This window comes from Antedon bifida, chromosome 2, assembly GCF_963402885.1.
Source record: "Antedon bifida chromosome 2, ecAntBifi1.1, whole genome shotgun sequence".
Taxonomy (NCBI): domain Eukaryota; kingdom Metazoa; phylum Echinodermata; class Crinoidea; order Comatulida; family Antedonidae; genus Antedon; species Antedon bifida.
In genome coordinates this window covers 34,578,830-34,597,058 of record NC_136227.1, presented here as the reverse complement: position 1 = coordinate 34,597,058, position 18,229 = coordinate 34,578,830, and the positions used below count along the sequence as shown (strand labels likewise).

Below are 18,229 nucleotides of genomic sequence, written 5' to 3'. Positions count from 1 at the left end.
ATGTCAACTCTGAAGTCTGGAAAATGAAGTCTGCTCCACAAAAAACAATGCATTTGAAGACTGGAAAATAAACCCTGCTCCAACAACCAATAGGCCTACATCTGAAGTCTGAAATGAACCCTGCTCCAACAACCAATAGGCCTACATCTGAAGCCTGAAATAAACCCTGCTCCAACAACCAATAGGCCTACATCTGAAGCCTGAAATGAACCCTGCTGCTCCAACAACCAATAGGCCTACATCTGAAGCCTGAAATAAACCCTGCTCCAACAACCAATAGGCCTACATCTGAAGCCTGAAATAAACCCTGCTCCAACAACCAATAGGCCTACATCTGAAGCCTGAAATAAACCCTGCTCCAACAACCAATAGGCCTACATCTGAAGCCTGAACCCTGTGCTCCACAACAACCAATGCATCTGATTGGTCAGAAGTTTTGCTCTATTCTGATTAAATTTTACTGTACACTCAATGATCAATGCTGTACTCATTAATATTCATAAGTCAATATGACACTTACTGTTTAAGAACTATTTTAAGCAATCGCCCTCTTGAAACTCCAGCATTGTCTTCATTGTTTCTTTATACTATTACCGTAGTCAAAGTTGAAAAATACTTATTTACAAACAAAACATCTGACCTCCCTGAAAGCAAACTACTTAAAATTATAATCTGTTTAGTGTTTAATAAGTGTTCTCATGAATCTTTTTAGATGAGTTCAGCTGAGCACACATATATAATGTTAGGTGTTATTAACATAAATGGAAAAGTATTACTATTAATATTAGTTCATTCATCATCATACTACTATAGTACTAGTACATAAAAACAAATATAATTAAGACAATATATATGATCGTACCTGGGATGTTAACCCATGAAATCACTTGCCTTTGGCAGTGTTTCCATAAAACATAAAAGAAAAGGAAATTCTATAATAGTAGTGGGTGCCTAAGTATAATAATACAATCTAAATAATATTAGATGTTACCATTCTGGAAGAATTTGTTTACAGTCACTAGCCTATTTTTTTTTTTTTTTATTTATTTATAAACATATTTCTACTGGATGACAATATCAACGTTGTCCCACAAAGGGGACATTGTTGTTTGGGGGAAAAAAAGAAAGAGAAAAAAACACCTCCACCTTCTAATTCTTCCTTTTTAAAAACAAAATTGCATCCAAGGCAGCTGCAGGTGTTTGTGTACGTGAAACAAGTCATTAAAAAAGTGAAGGACTGTTTGCATAAAAACAATAAAGAAAGTGATACTTGATCAAGGTCAGGTGCAATAATGTGAAAACAATTCTTTTTCTCAGTAGAGAACTTTTGTTAGGGCTCGTGTTTCCTATTGGACGTAACAAAGTACGCGAACCGTACTAAGTATAATTTTTGATCAATCACGAGCGAGAGTTCTTTTGTGCGCGATTGATGTAGGAGCGCGCGCATACGTCGTACGTCCTCTTGTTGCGTTTGCGTTTAGCATGTGCTAAAATTCACAGCGATTTTTGTTGCTCCCTCTGCTTATAAAAAAAAGTACTTTACTTTATAATAGGGGGCTCACTTCAGTATAAAACGCTGCAGGAGAGTGTGTCGTGTCAAAGATAGACTAGGCCTATGTGTACGTATACTGACAAAATTATACCACAAATCATCCATCCAACACAGACAGTATTTTGTTCCGTATATTCTGCTAGCTGAATACGTAGTTTACAACGAAAATCAAACCACCCTAAAGATACCATGAGTGGCCAACAAGATGGAGGTTTGTATTCACGTAATTAAGGATAAATTCCAACTTCATACACGGTTAAACTGTGGATAAATTAGCCTACAGTCAGTAGCTAGTCTAAAGAAAAGAGGCTAGGCTACACAGTGAACCAACCTGGTCTCCCTCCCTTGCTGGTCAGTGCTGTGTGTGGCCGGCTATGCATAGTATGGTATACTAGCTAGGCCTAGGCATTCTCTCACAATTATGGAAAAGTCTCACCCAGCAGGGAGCTTTAAGTTACCTACCCATATAGGAGGATAGAGATACTTTATTATTAGGTGAATCTGGTTACCGAATACAGCCTACAGGCGGCAGACAGAGAGGGAGAGGGGGTCCTACTAGTACTAAACACCACCAGATACCACCAGATACCTACTAGAGCAATAAATCCTACCACCACCAGAGAGCAGCCACCTGTTTGGAATTGATTATTAAGGGTATATTGCAAATTTCAAAGCTTATTTCTTTCAGAAACTGATACAAATTGAAGTTTAATTTCTCGCCGTCGTATTCCAGAACCGAATGCGTTTGATAAACATTATAGCAACGAAACGAACGCATTCATCGGTGTCTCATGTGTATTGTATTCAACGGTCAACTATGAGGCGCTAACGATGAATTTATTTGGTCAAATAAAATCAGAAATTCGTTTCTGTACGCTATAACATTTATTAAAAATAAATAAAACTGAATGCCAACTACCTTTTGTCAGTGATGGTAATCGTATGTTAAAATAGAGTAAACTCATAGAATAGGAATGTGGAAAGAGAAAATAAAACAGAAGTTTTAACTTGATATTACCGTGTATTTTATGTCTAAAGAAATATCTGGTGAAATAGAAAATATACAACATTTTTTATTTAATGGCCAAGCTCTTAATGCTATAATTATAAGAGAGATTGAATTAGTAAAGCTAAATAATGACATTGAAATTTTGGATGAGTCTGCAACAAAGGGAAATAATTAAAATTAATGTACAAAAAAAATGTTATCGTATGCTATTTGTTATGTTATCGTTACCGATTTTGACATACAAAACATGATAAAAACAAAATGTCAAAAGAAAGACTAATCGCGCAATCGATTGGTGTATTTTATGTGACTGACTAAAGTAACAAAAAAGCATCGGTAGCGCCTCATAGTTGACCGTTGAATACAATACGCAAGAGACACAGATGAATGCGTTCGTTTCGTTGCTATAATGTTTATCAAACGTATTCGGTTCTGGAATGCGACAGCGAGAAATTCAACTTTAAACTTCAATTTTTATCAGTTCCTGAAAGAATTAAGCTTTGAAATTTGCAATATACCCTTAATAATCAATTCCAAACAGGTGGCTGCTCTCTGATGGTAAGATTTATTGCTCTAGTAGGTATCTGGTGGTATCTGGTGGTGTTTAGTAGGACCGGAGAGAGGGTATATTGTTTCTAGTTTACAATATTTTTTGCTTTGACACTCTTTAATTTATTTTTTTTCACAGAAATTACCAATGCAATGATAGATAAGTTTTTGGCAACATTTTTAGCTGAACCTAAAAACAAACTTGCCCAGAATGTTGTCATTAAGTATGATCTCAATGAAGTTTGCATGGACTACAACGAAGCCCAAACAGTTAACCATGCATATAATTACCGGGTAGGATTTATTTTACGATCTAACCACTTATTGATACCCACTGCATTGTCATTTTTCATTAATTTGCCGTTGGATTTATATATTTTAGTATATACAGTTATACGGTATTTGTTTTGACAGATACCAGAAGTAAAGCCAGTGACGAACCAGAAAGCAACCGGCCGATGTTGGATTTTCGCTTGTTTAAATGCAATGAGGATACCTTATATGAAGCAGATCCAGTTGGAGGATTTTGAGTTTAGTCAAACGTACTTGTTCTTCTGGGATAAGGTATGTATAGATGTAGATGCATTTAAATAATAGTCATCAAACTGACAAGCACTCGCTTCTTTTTGGTTTTCTGTTGGGTGTTGTTGTTAAATTGTAATAAATGAATTTATAGTCATTAATTAGTCCACTTTGTGTTGCAGTTACAAATATATTTTTTTTTTATATATAATTTACAAATTCTCTCTCAATGTAGTAGCTTGAAACTCACAAAAGCAAACTATCAATTTTCTAGTAAATTATTATTATTCATTTTTTTGTCACATAAAGTTTGATAGTGTAGACAGAGCTTAAGAATGTAAGTGGATGAAAAAGTAAATTTGTATCCCTGCAACAGAATAACTATACTTTATTTCCACTCTTCGGAATAACTACACTCTCTCTGTTAATTAAATACTGTAACCGGATAACTATACTCCATAGAAAAATCTTCAATTGAACCGCCAATAAATACATTTTTGCATTTACATTTTAAAAAGAAATAACTTCCATCATAATAGTTGCTTTTGTATTTTTGAAATAGATTGAAAGAATAAACTACTTTCTGCATTCCTACGTGAAAGTGTTCAAGACCGGTGAACCTGCCGACGGCAGACTTGGAAGCTTTCTACTTTCAAACCCAACAGAAGATGGCGGCCAATGGGATATGCTCGTTAACCTGATCAACAAGTATGGTGTCATGCCGAAAAAAATGTTCAAAGATGGTTTCACCGCAGAATCCTCGTCCAAGATGAATAAACTCTTGAAAAATAAGGTGGAATCAATTGCTGTTTCTCTTATCTCTGTCACTCTGTGACACAAAAATATGATGTTCCCATATATGTACATGATGATGTCATATCTTTACCATATTTGGACACATCACACTCTTTTGTCAAACTAGTTTGATAGTGTGGACAGCTTTATATTTATCAAATAACTTTTAATCTTCTCTGGTTGAATTGCTTTATTCTTCAAGTGAACATGAGAATGACCCCATGATAAAACATCATTTTTAACGTTATTTTTCTTTTAATAACAACAATAACCTGACAAATATAAAACTTACTCCAAATAATGAGTCATCATCATTTCAATCTTTGTTTGATCATCCCTCTTTGTTACTTAAACATAATCAGTGCATGAGTTTTTAAAAGCTTCCAACTTTTTGTTGTATAATTTATTGTTTTATTCAGTCTCACACTCTGACATGTTAAATGTTATATTATTATCTCCAGATTCGTGAATTTGCCAAGAAACTAAATGACATGGTTCAGGAGAAGAAAACAGACAAAGAAATCAATGAGGAAATTGCTAGCATGATGCAAGTGGTAAGAGAAAGAGACGAGCAATTTTTTTTAATGATTTACTGATCAACTTTGAATTTATTAATTTACGTATGTATTGATTTATTAGTGATCCAATCCATCTTCCGTTTTGTTCAAAATTAAATGGCTTGTAGCTTATTACAAAAAATCTATTTGTTGAAAGTTTAATTTAACATTTTTTATTTGCTATTCAAACTTTTTATGCATTTACCAAATTTTCACAGTAAATTTCAGACATTTTCCATCAGTTTTCCTCAGTTAATTGTCCCCATTTATTTGTCCACAGTTAATTGTCCACAGTTAGTTGTCCACAGTTAGTTGTCCACAGTTAGTCTATAGCATGCATATTACAGTAGGTATCATTGTTATACACATGCTGATTTCATTCTTTGACTGTGTCTCTAGAGTATGTTTCACCTGTGCCATTATTACCCAATGTTCTCATGAATTTTGCATTTTCCCCATTCCATAGCATACATGGGTATGGCAATCTGGGCATTGTTGAACACATGCTGATTTCCATTCTTTGACTGTGTGCCTAGAATATGTTTCAACTGAAGTGCCATTATTACCCAATGTTCTCATGAATTTTGAATCATATTTCGCCTATTCCATATCATTGCAATCTGGGCATTGTTATAGACATTCTGATTTTCATTCATTTATATAATATATATCATTATTGCTATCTATTTTATATACAGATCCATCGGATATGCTCCATCTGCCTAGGAACACCTCCTGCCACATTCACTTGGGAGTTTTATGACAAGAACAAGGCATACCAAAAGATAGGACCTATTACACCTAAGGAGTTCTATGAGAAACATGTCCAGTCCTCGTTTAATGTAAATGATAAGGTAAAGCCAATATTATTGCTAGTATAAGTGCAGTGACTGAAATTTTGAAAAACTTTTGGAATGTTGAAAATTATCATTTTACACTAAATAACAAAACTCACTTTGGACATCTGTTTCTTGACTTGAAACAAATTAATTACACATTACAATTGTATTGTTTATTAATTTTGGCAAAACACAACACAACAAATAGCCTGATTATGCCAAGGAGTTGCGTCAAGCAGTGAAAAAAGAGCACATGAGCTTCTGTCGACCGTGGCACTCTAACAGGCCCTTCACAAATTTGTCGCTTTTTTGGGTTTCGCCGCTCTTATTTATAATTAACTTATCACAAACTTTGTACATAGAAAAGAAAAGAGAAATAAATGTTACAATGAATGATAATTATGATGAACTAGAAAGTAACAAACTGAATTATAGTTATACATGATTTTCCACAAGTATTTAGTTTACTTAAAACGTTTTATAATTTTGTTTTGCAGCTTTGTTTTGTTAATGACCCTAGGCCCTCAAATCCTTACAGCAAGTTGTACACCGTGGATTATCTAGGCAATATGATTGGTGGACGTAAAACACTTTATATTAACCAACCAATCAGCACGATGAAGGAAATGGCTGCCGCTTCTATCAAGGCTGGACAGGTAAATACAACAGTAGTCTAAACTGGCTCAACTTTGATGGTATGAAATATGATATGAAATCAACCAATCAATTTGCAAGTTTATAATACAACATAAATCCATGATATAAGTGTAAAATATGTTTTAAATTTCAGGCGGTGTGGTTTGGATGTGATGTTGAGAAACACTATCATGGCAAGTCTGGAGTTCTAAACTTGGACCAGTAAGTTATTGATTAATATTGATCCGTAATCTATAAGAGACAGCATTTGGTTTTTGCTATTGCATGCATCAATATGAATGGATTGTACTGGCAAGGTTTGGAACATTTCAACCGGGAAGGTGTACAGGGTGACTATATCTTTATCACAGTTCTTGATCCATTTTTCTCTTTTTAATCTTGGCGTATGTTGCAACTCTCTGATTTCTCATATTATTGTCTTTTAGGCATGATTACGATATAGTATTTGATACAACTGTTAAGGGTCTATCAAAGGCAGACAGACTGATATATGGAGAGTCACTCATGACCCACGCTATGTTGTTCACAGCAGTGTCCACTGACGAATCGGAAAGCGCAGGTGACGAGAAGGCAGAGAATGGAATGAAGACACTAAAATGGAGAGTTGAAAACTCTTGGGGAGAAGAGAGAGGAAGCAAAGGTTACCGTATATGTTGTTACTTCCGCAGTGGTTTAATTTTTGTGATCGGGAACCTTTCCACTTTATACATGACCTTTGTAAAACAAAAAAGTTTATAATCTAAGCTACATTAGGCCTAGGCTAGCTTTTTACTATTAACTTAGATGATGTTTTTAGCCTTTTTCAACATATTTTAATACCTGTTTTTCTTCTAAGCACTGCTCAGGGGCCCCCATAAGCTCCGGTTTAGCCAGTGAGCGATCATAATGTAACAAATCTAAATAAGTATTTTATTCTATTTGAATTTTCATATCTTGGAATTTTTCATTTAATTTACCTGTTTCATTTATTGCAGGATATCTGATGATGACCGATGAGTGGTTCTCTGAATATGTGTACGAGGTGGTGATAGACAAGGAGTTTGTTCCAGAGGATCTGTTGGCCATCATGAAGCAGACGCCAATAGTGCTGCCTGCCTGGGATCCAATGGGAGCCCTAGCTGGCAGCCCCGCAGCCAATCACGTTCAATCAACTCATGTACCACATGCCAAACAGTTTTAATGATATCTAATGATATCTAATGGTCTAGAGCTGAGATTAACATTTTATATTGTGTGTGTACCATGCTAGTAATATTGACTTATATCATGGCTTATAAAGGTTTTTAACTAAATTAAAAGGTGTTTTTACTAAATTAAAATATGTATGTTTGGGAGTAAATGAATAATTAACTAACTAACTAAATCCTTCCATCTTGAATTATCAGGGAAAATATATTGGTTTGTTTATGGAATCCTTTGCAACCCTCCATATTTTGGCACACATGGCATGCCATACCTACCTCCTACTGATGAGTAGTATCGAGATGTTAAAAATAGACATGGAGAAAAGAATATAAAGATGAAATCTACTTAACCTATATTATATTTTATTCAAACATTTTAAACAAATTTAAGGGGTGGATGAATTTACAAAATAATGATAAACAAAATTAGATGATAAAATAAATACTTTTGTTTTTCAATATTGAGTGTACAGTGTTGTTGTCTTTTTATTTTATTTTAGTTTATTTTCAAAATTACAGTACAGGTATGGTCCAAAAAAATAGAAATTGAGGTTGTTATTATGCAAGCGCACGTACGGCGACCGTTTCTATAGTCACATGATTGAAGACCAAATAAAGATGGCGCATCTAAATAGTGGTAGTGGGCGTGTAAATCTTGCTCAAAAATGGAAAGAAGTTGCACAGAAAGAATTATTAGAATGTTTAGATAAATGTGCAGGAAGTAAGGTATCGTATAAACGTTTAAATTCAACAAATTGTAACATTTGTCAGATGTAAATATGATGCGAAAATCCGTATAGGCGCTAGGCCTTAGCTAGCCAATAATAAGCTAGGCTAGGTAGCGTACGAATGTGAACGTGGTGTAGAATCCAGGACGATTCGACCCACTTTAGTCTTTTGGACCGAAATGTCTCACTTTCTAGAGACCGATATAGTAGGCCTAGGTATGGTGGTATCAATTTCGGACATTATAAACTATAAGGGATCATCGGGTGACAGATGTGCCGTTTTCAGTCACCTCTTGTTGGCTTGTCCCTTTTTTAATGATGTAGCCTAGCTAGCTAGGCTAGTAGTACAGTAGTAGTAGGCTACCTACCCCTCCTCCTAGCCCTACTAATACACAGAATGCAGCACTAAAAAAGTAGTTATTTTTTAGGCTATTGTTTGGGATGACCCACTTATCAGTTCAGTTGGTCTAATTGCTGAATACTCATTATTAAAGGTAGAGTACTCAATTTTACTTTATATTTTGTATATAATATTAATACTTGTAAGATTTACGTTTTATGTGTATTACTATTAACAAATAAAAATGAATGTATTTAAATGTAAAACAATAAATGAGGCAACATTGGTAAAGATACAACATTGTTTTGTTTTCTACATTTTGGAATAAAAATTTCAATTAAAACATCCTTTACTGTGTTTGTGAAATGAATATTACTAATAACTTATTTCATTAAGTTTCATTTAGTCTGTTAATTGTTCCTATACCTGTGAGTTATCTTTAAAATCTGTCTACACTATCAAATGTGACAAAATGTGCCATATATGGACATGATGATGTCATCACTACCATATTTGGGCATATCACTACCATATTTTGCCATATATTATTTTTACATCACACATTTTTTGTCAAACTAGTTTGATAGTGTAGACAGAGCTTTATAAATCCAATACTTTGATTTAACCATTACCAGGAAAATGAGGTTGAAAAGATGTTCCCTCTGCGTGCTGGTCGCTTGCCACAGAACAACGTCCAAAACGTCATTTTCATCACGAGACCGATACTGAAGCTGATGAGGTTGGTTGCTGAAAACATCCGAGAAGAAGAGAAAGTGGGAAGCTTTAGGAAAGAGTATCACATATTGTTTGTCCCTGGAAAGAGTCTGCTGTGTGAAAACAAACTAAAGGTATGCATCAAGTTTTCTTGCTGGCAGGGTGGAGGTATAGAGGTTTTTGATGTAAAGACTAAAGTTCTGTCTACACATCAAATTAGTTTGACAAAACAAGTGTGATGTGCCCAAATATGGTAATGATATGTCCATACATGGGCACATCACATTTTTTGTCACAAAGTTTGATAGTGTAGACCGAGCTTAAAGCCCCCTTCCCTACGTTTTTTAGATCTAATTTAAGATCACAAACTATATTTAATGTAAAAATAATACTATATGGTCCTATTGCGATAACTTTTTTCGTCTTTAAACGGTTAAAAATGTGAAAAATAAGTCGATTCTAATAATAAATCCCAAAATGCATTGCGCGCGGATTGATATTTTTGTTTTTAACCTGTAATTCGCCCACTTTTCGATCGATCGTGAGGCCAAAACAAATGGAAGACTCCTAACTTTTCAGCGAAAATACCGGGTTTCCCCCAATTTGTATCAACGGAGTCTGGCAAAAATAGAAAGACAATTATGCAGCAACTATACAACGTCAGGCTAGGTATATAGCTAGCGTACGATGTTTGTACGTTACCGATGTTTACCAGCTAGGCCTACAAAACTAAGCCTAGCTAGGCTAGGCCTAAGACCGTCCACGAGAGGTCGATCGCCGCGAGCTACTTAGGTAGTGCATTGTTTCTCACTTTTTATCATAATTTACCATAAAACGTACATTTAAGACAAGGAATGACATGGTTTAATGTTTTTAAAGTGATATATATTTATTATTTTCCAAAAAACGTCCAAAATTGCAGGGAAGGGGTCTTTAAAGCTACCATATTGACTACTATATTTAAGTAGAAGTTAAGACTGAAGTTTTAGTTTCTTTTGTAGTATTTGTAAGGTTAAACTTGCTTTGTTGGTATTTTAATATGTTTTAATAAAAAAAAGAAATCACTACGACTAAGTAGAAGGAAGGGAGGGGGGCTAGCTAGGCCAATCCAATGCTAAAAAAAAATATAATAAATCGCTTTTATTTCAATAAAATCAACATCCAAAGTTTATAAAGCCAGGAGGCCAGGTTGTATGCAATTTTTACAATATATTGTTTTTTTATTTACAGTGTTTTTGTGATTTCTTTATTTAGGAGTTAGGAGTGTATGGAACTCTGAACAACATTGGTGAATTTGGCTTGGAACTTCTTCCCCTCGACAGTGACCTGTTATCGATGGATATGACTTCTATTTTTAAGGTTTAAGGCCAATCAAATCCTAAAGTTCTATCAAACTCTATGAAAACAAAAATGTGATGTGCCCATATATTGACATGATGATGTAATGTCACTACCATATTTGAGCACATTACACTTTTGGATAGTGTAGACAGAGCTTAATAGATTTATTTTATTTATTTATTGAATTAATTTCCATATACCACTATTAACCATAAATTGATATTACATATTTCAGGAATGTTACCTGCATCGTGATCCAACCGGTATGTTTTACATGGCAAAGGCTTTAATGAAGATACAGGCATTGTATGGCGTGATCCCAAACATCTATGGCAAGGGAGAATACGCAAAAGTAAATTTAAATTTATTTTTTAGTGAATAAAATAAAATATTTGTTTGTCACTGATTACAATTTGTTTTCATTTCAAAACATCCAAAAGTAGGTAACTCCCAAATTACAGGATGGATAAACTATATCATTTCCACACTATCAAACTTTATGTGACAAAAAAAGGTGATATGCCCATATATGGACATCATGATGAATGAATTACAGCCCTGACATCAGTTCATGATTGAACCCTAAACTAGGATTGAACCCTGACACAAGGTCAGGATTGAACCTTTGAAAAGCAAACATGTTAACCACCAAGATACAGCTCCGCTACATTGTTTTATTCATTCATATTTCAGCAAGTATCTGATATGATATTAAGAATGAGACGTGAGCTGGCGGTCAGTGAGCGTCAGATTACGCCGCAGATTGACACGGTTCTACTACTGGACAGGACAGTGGACTTACTCACACCGTTAGCAACTCAATTGACCTATGAAGGTCTTATAGATGAAATATATGGAATATCAAACAGTAAGTACTGTTGTGCCACTTTGGATTGGTTTTTAATTTGTTGTCAATTAGTTAGGTTTGCAAAACAACTGAATTGACATTATAAATTTTATTTAGAATATATTCACAATACCTTTTGTAATGTCAGGCGGACAAAGAAATCTGTTTTCTTTTTACTTAATTTTTGTTTTGTTATGGGTTGTGATCCCTGAGCACAGAGTGTAAAGCTCTGTCTACACTATCAAACTAGTTTGACAAAAAAATGTGTTCAAATATGGTAGTGATATGACATTATTTTGTTGTCACATAAAGTTTGATAGTGTAGATAGAAGTGGATTAAATGTTGTTGTGCTGAAATATAATCATTTTTTTTTTTATTTTGTGCAGCGACAGTTAAACTTCCAGCTGCCAAATTTGCCAAAAAGAATGAAGGGGACCAAACAGATGTCGCGGCAGAACCAAAAAAGTTTCACCTTAATTCTGGAGATGAACTTTTTTCTGTACTCCGAGACAGAAACTTCCATGCAGTTGGAACAGAACTTAGTAAAAAGGCCAAGATTTTATCTGCTCAAGTTGAAGTAAGTATGCAAGCGTTTCAGAGCACATCACTACATACAAATGCTCACAAACAACATTCACAAGAGTTTTTGTTTTGTGAGCATGATCAGATGTTTGTTACACTCCGATGCTTCATGGTCTATGGTGTTATGGTGTTCACAGTATAAATCTCGATGTGCTAAATGGTCTCTGTAAAATCTTTTATTGTTGGTAGGAAAGAAAAGGTGCTAGGACCGTAGGCGAGATAAAAGAGTTTGTGTCAAAATTGCCGCACATTACAGCCGCAAAGCAGTCATTGGCTACTCGTGAGTATAACATTGAGTACAATAATGATTGGTGATTAAAAAGGTTGATTAGTGATCACTAATAAAAAGCTTGTGTTCTCTTACAGCTGAGAGTAATCTGTTATAGATGGTATTACAGTCAACTCTCCCAATACCGGACTCTCTGAAAACCACAAACTCTCCCAAAACTAGACTTTTCTTAAGCTCCAAAATTTCCCAAATTCATTTTTACTACTGTATTAAAAACACATTCCGAATACAAGACTTTTTGAAAAACAAGACATATTAGGCCAGCCCAAAGGTGTCCAGTATTGGGAGAGTTGACTGTACCACCTTTTTCTTAGATAATTTTGTTTTGCTGTAATAACCAATGTTGCAACTGAACAACAGTTATATTCCAAGAACTTATAAATGCTACTTTTTTTTTCATATTAGACACGTCAATTGCAGAACTTGTTAAAGAAGTAACGGACAAAGACACGTTCTTGGAAACATTACACATGCAGCAAGGTACGGCAATAGTTAGTGAAAAGGTTCATCGGGATCTTAATAATAATTTGTATTTTATAGAATTTTCTTTTTCATGATTTGAGAAACTGAATAATTATGATAAACTTGCATTTCATTCTCTAGCTTTCATTGGTTCATCCAATCGGCTTAGTCACGAGTGAGTTCATGCACCTTGTGAACGGTTCCGTGAAACCTTGCTTTCCCATCTATTGAAAGTTTTTCCAAATGGGACTATGGGGGGCTCTTCCTTTAGCACTACTTAACTTATATTATGTGTGTTTTTATGTGTTAGAGTTTTTGAGTGGATCAGACACGGACAAAGTAAACAACTTTATAGAAGATTGTATCGGCAAGAGAGAACCTTTAGTAAAGGTAAAATAATTTCTCTAATATGTTGACAATGTTATACAACAAATTGTGTATGTGTGCTTTCTAATATTTTTTTTTTTTTGACCATATTTAATGAGGGTGATCCATCCAGCAATTGCTGATCATTAGGGACCCTCAGAGGTTCACAAGACAAACATATACACAAGATGCTCTACATAAACAAAGTCTTATTACAAGTCTTTGGGAGTGAAGTTGTAATTTTGTCTGTAGAAACAATCCTAACATGTGACGGGACTTGATCCCAGGACCCTTGGAGTGATAGCCAAGCATCATAACCACCAAACCACAATTACACTCAAAGTAGTACAGTCAACTCTCCCAATACCTGACACCTTTGGGCTGGCCAAATATGTCTGGTTTTCAGAAAAGTCTGGTATTGGGAGAGTTTCCGGTTTTCAGAGAGTCTGGTATTGGGAGAGTTTCCAGTTTTCAGAGAGTCTGGTATTGGGAGCGTTTCCAGTTTTCAGAGAGTCTGGTATTGGGAGAGTTGACTGTATTATGTAAAAGCCTAGTTCTAGTTTTCTTGTATGAATAGTCGTAACTAAATACTCAACAGAAAAACTAATACCACCAATCAATAATACACCAAGTATTTGTTTTTGTCAGGTACTTAGGCTTGTGTGTATGCAGTCTTTAACCAATAGTGGCCTCAAGCCTAAAGTTTTAGATTTTTACAAAAGAGAAATTTTGCAGGTAAGAATGACATTGCAGTAAAAATGTTAATCACTGATGGTCCATTCAATTGGATTGAACCCTTGACCTTGGGATTTGTAGGCAAGCATGTAACCACCAAGCTACATTAAACATTGTTCTTGTATTATAAAACTTTTTTTTCTCTTTTTAGACGTATGGGTTTGAACACATTGTTACCCTTCACAATCTAGAAAAGATAGGTCTGTTGAAACAACAAGGTCAAAAGTCATACTCAACAATTCGCAAAACACTCAAACTAGTCATGGAAGAAGTTAATGAACAGGTATAACATACACTAATGCACTGTACTAAAATAATTTGTGCCCAAAATATTTTAATCTGTGTGGTACCTATTCTACTCTGAAATTTTTACTCTAAATCTGTTTTTTTTTTACTTCAGTGATACACTTTAGAAGAACTGAGGAGGCGCTTTATCAAGGGGACACTTTCTTGGGTCCTCGGTTGTCCCCTAATAGATGTATAGAATAGTAACCAATATAAATAATTACCCACACAAGGAGTGGTTAACAATAATATACCAACCAATTTATTATTTTTTTGCAGAATCCAAATGATATATCGTATGTTTTTAGTGGCTATGCTCCATTGTCAGTAAGGCTAGCCCAATATCTAGCCAGGCCTGGATGGAGGAGCATTGAAGAGGCATTACGACTGCTTCCAGGCCCATTGGTGGAGGAGCAACAGCAGATACCAGTAGGGCTAAGGAAGAAACGTAAGTTGTGATAGTTGCTGTATAGGCCTACATCTAAGTGTAGACATAAGAAAAAATAATGTAAAATACCATTTCTCTATCTCATGAATTTGTAGGCCCACCTGGTGGTGATGCTGACAATCAGAAGGTTACATTAGTGGTATTCTTAGGTGGGGTAACATTTGCTGAAATCGCTGCTCTCAGGTTCTTATCACAACAAGAAGATGGTGAGTAGAAACAGCTGGCCTGGGAAAAAGTCTGGCCTGGTAAAAAGCCAAGTGGCCTAGGAAAAAGTCAAGCGCTGGCCTGGGGAAAAGTCAAATGTTGGCCTGGTAAAAAGTCAAGCACTGTCCCGGGAAAAAGTCAAGTGCTAGCCTGGGAAGAAGTCAAGTGCTGGCCTGGGAAACAGTCAAGCACTGGCCTGGGAAAAAGTCAAGTGCTGGCCTGGGAAAAAGTCAAGCGCTGGCATGGAAAAAAGTAAAATGCTGGCCTGGGAAAAAGTCAAGTACTGGCCTGGAAAAAAGTCAAGTGCTGGCCTGGGAAAAAGTCAAGTGCTGGCCTGGGAAAAAGTCAAGTACTACATTTTTGGAGGCTAAACAACCAACTTTGGGTCTTACATAGAATCCTGTCCTGCATTAGCACATGAGTTTTAAAAGTTTATTACAGTTTGTGTATCTACAGTATTTTAATTATATTTAAATTGACATTTAATAAAACATTTTTTATATTGTTACATTTCATATATAATTTCAGCTCCAACGGATTATATTATAATTACAACTCAAGTCATGAATGGTAGAACTTGGATGGAATCATTAATGGAGAATTTAAGCGTGTCAAATCAAGAAGAAGGCGGAGCTTCACCATTCAGATGACATCATCCACATCTGACCAATCAGTGTGCCAAATAATGAGATTATATAGTAATATTATAATATAAGATGTTAACTGTAATACAGTAGAAACTTTGAATTGAATGATGGGAAATGTATGCTTTACACAACAGCCAACCCCTATTAAGGTGTACACCTTATTAAGTGATACCCCCAGGGTTAGGCACTTAACTATTCAAATTAAATAATATCAGTACAGTAATATTCTGTAACGACTGTAGCCCCATCATTAAAAAAAATATAAACACTTTTGTAGGGGTGGGTCGGAATATCCAATGACTGGAATGTAGATTGTCCTATACTGAAATTGATACCAACTACTGTACTCATATTGCCTTGCTAGAGGTCTATGTAGTTCAAGACTGGCTAGGTGGCTAGTAAAAAACCTATTTTATTAATTTAATGTAAATTTTGTAGGTGATCTAGAAAGTCCTTTTATTCTTCCTCAGTACTATTTTCTTTCTTTATTATTTGACTCCATCATAGTCTACAACATTATTATTAAAATGCTTTAAAATTCAGTTTTTATATTTAGAAGATGGCTAGAAAGGTTTAAGTTCTGTCTACACTATCAAATGAGTTTAACAAAAAAAAGTGTGATGTGCCCAAATATGGTAGTGATATGACATCGTCGTTTCCATTATGGGCACATCACATTTTTATTTTGTTTGATAGTAAACATAGCTTTATACTAGAAAAGAAATTTTGATGGTTTGCGCATGTACAAACTATCATGTAATATATAGATATTCTATACCAATAAAAATGTAACAAATTTATTCTTTTATAAATAATTTTATTTGAAATTTTCATGATTGTCAACAATCACGAGTGTGTCCCTCTCAACCTATTTGTTATGGTAAGTTGATGTTACCTTTTAATACCATTGTTAAAATCATAAAATATCTATCTTTAATCTGACTTGTAAAAATAAAATTGTTTTAATCTCTAGTAATGAATTTGATTATTTTAAGGTGATTGATGGTGATGAGCGCCCTCATCTGAAGTTAATGTTCACCTGTCCGACCATGTATGCAAATCAAGTGACTACATTGTTGTATAGTAAAGGTCAATGACCTAGAGGGCAATGAACTTATGATGCATTTTTCTAGATGATTGTGCTAACACAGTTTGAGGTATTTATTTTCTATTATAATCTTTGTGCATATATTGTCTGCATGTTTAAATTTGTTAATTATTGGTTATATTCCATATAATGGACATGATGTCATATCACTACCATATTTGGGCATATCACTACCATATTTGGGCACATCACACGTTTTTTGTCCAGCTATTTTGATAGTGTAGACAGAGCTTTAGACAGGTATTGTCCGATGTCTTGTACAATTATTTTTAGAAGTGTTAGTATTGTGTTGTTTCACCATGGAGGTATACCTATGGTTTCATAGAGTAAAGAATGGTTTGTTTTATGACCACAGTACTGTAGTATAATTGTAGTATAATTGTTTTGCTTGCATTTACATTTGTATTACCCAGGATGTTGGTATTATTACAATTATATGGTTGGTTACTTTGTCAACATTGTGGTAATAGCCTACACAATACCGCCAGCCAATAAGTCTTTAGTTCAATTTTTTGTAAAGCTCATGTTTTTAGCTGTGGTTTTTAAAACTCCACAATTAGTTACTTTCAGTTTAGTCACCAATATTTAAATGGAAATGGGTTTTTTTTCATGAATGTGCCAAATTTGGACCTAAATTTGGACCTAAATGTACACATTATGATATACCATGTTAATGTTAGTTAGATGGAGATGGGTTTTTTTTCTCAAGAATTTGCCAAATTTGGACCTAAATTTACACATTGATATACTATGTTAATGTTAGATGGAGATGTTTTTTTTTTCATGAATGTGCCAAATTTGGACCTAAATTTAAAGCACTTGCCTCATTTCAAAATTTGAAGACAAATATTTGTTTTGCCACAATCAAACTAAAATGAATATCTTTTTTTAAGAACTCTTAATGTGATGTCCATAATGAATGCACCAATGAGAACAGTACATACACCCATGAGCCTAATGGATTCAGGAGTCGGCAACCATTCCAATAATGTAATAATAATGTAAGTTGTATTATAATTATTTAAAATATTGACCCCACACCACCCCCATCCTCATTGAGTTTATTAATATTATTTGTATAGTGGCTAATCTTTATGTAATTACAAGTAATTACTTATATATAACAAACTGCTTATATTATATTAATTTGTTTTGACTTGCCAGCATTTAATTTAAATGTATCAAAAAACAATATATTTATTTATTTTCATGGGATACCTTATTGATTATTGCTTTCATTTCTTTATATATAAAAATTGAAATTATTTTTTTTTGTAAACCAGAACAAATAATACATACAAGAAACATCAAAAGACATATAAAATACAAAATTTGAAATAATGTGTGATAAAATGTTTTTAGGACCAAGCTGTTAATGTAATGAATTCCTTTATGGTTGGCCTACATTTTTCATATATAATTATAGATATCATTGATAACATACTGTTATTCAATTAATATCAGCACT

The 18,229-nt window shown here is 34.3% G+C and overlaps 2 protein-coding genes across 2 annotated transcripts; both read left to right on the top strand.

Annotated features, from left to right (window-relative positions):
* Nucleotides 1-1,602: 1,602 nt before the first annotated feature.
* LOC144834828 (bleomycin hydrolase-like) lies at nucleotides 1,603-8,134 on the top strand. Its single transcript, XM_078689783.1, has 10 exons — nucleotides 1,603-1,763; nucleotides 3,250-3,404; nucleotides 3,525-3,674; nucleotides 4,195-4,425; nucleotides 4,889-4,981; nucleotides 5,683-5,838; nucleotides 6,321-6,479; nucleotides 6,614-6,681; nucleotides 6,906-7,120; nucleotides 7,455-8,134. Exons 1-10 carry the CDS (start codon nucleotides 1,742-1,744, stop codon nucleotides 7,658-7,660), a joined length of 1,455 nt encoding a protein of 484 aa, XP_078545909.1. The 5' UTR covers nucleotides 1,603-1,741; the 3' UTR covers nucleotides 7,661-8,134.
* A 136-nt stretch (nucleotides 8,135-8,270) lies between these two features.
* Nucleotides 8,271-16,447, top strand: LOC144834823 (vacuolar protein sorting-associated protein 33A-like). The gene is made up of 15 exons (XM_078689778.1): nucleotides 8,271-8,390; nucleotides 8,821-8,886; nucleotides 9,368-9,580; nucleotides 10,701-10,805; nucleotides 11,023-11,139; nucleotides 11,481-11,655; nucleotides 12,022-12,212; nucleotides 12,407-12,497; nucleotides 12,912-12,986; nucleotides 13,279-13,358; nucleotides 13,983-14,069; nucleotides 14,221-14,352; nucleotides 14,634-14,802; nucleotides 14,898-15,008; nucleotides 15,535-16,447. The coding sequence occupies exons 1-15, from the start codon at nucleotides 8,283-8,285 to the stop codon at nucleotides 15,654-15,656; spliced, it is 1,842 nt and encodes a 613-aa protein (XP_078545904.1). The 5' UTR covers nucleotides 8,271-8,282; the 3' UTR covers nucleotides 15,657-16,447.
* Nucleotides 16,448-18,229: the final 1,782 nt, after the last annotated feature.

Coding starts and splice junctions, on each gene's coding strand:
- LOC144834828 (XM_078689783.1), top strand. CDS start 1,742: ATGAGTGGCCAACAAGATGGAG. Junction 3,675..4,194: donor ACTTGTTCTTCTGGGATAAG/GTATGTATAGAT, acceptor TTTTTGAAATAG/ATTGAAAGAATAAACTACTT. Junction 5,839..6,320: donor CGTTTAATGTAAATGATAAG/GTAAAGCCAATA, acceptor TTTGTTTTGCAG/CTTTGTTTTGTTAATGACCC.
- LOC144834823 (XM_078689778.1), top strand. CDS start 8,283: ATGGCGCATCTAAATAGTGGTAGTGGGCGTGTAAATCTTGCTCAAAAA. Junction 11,140..11,480: donor GCAAGGGAGAATACGCAAAA/GTAAATTTAAAT, acceptor TTCATATTTCAG/CAAGTATCTGATATGATATT. Junction 14,803..14,897: donor AGTAGGGCTAAGGAAGAAAC/GTAAGTTGTGAT, acceptor ATGAATTTGTAG/GCCCACCTGGTGGTGATGCT.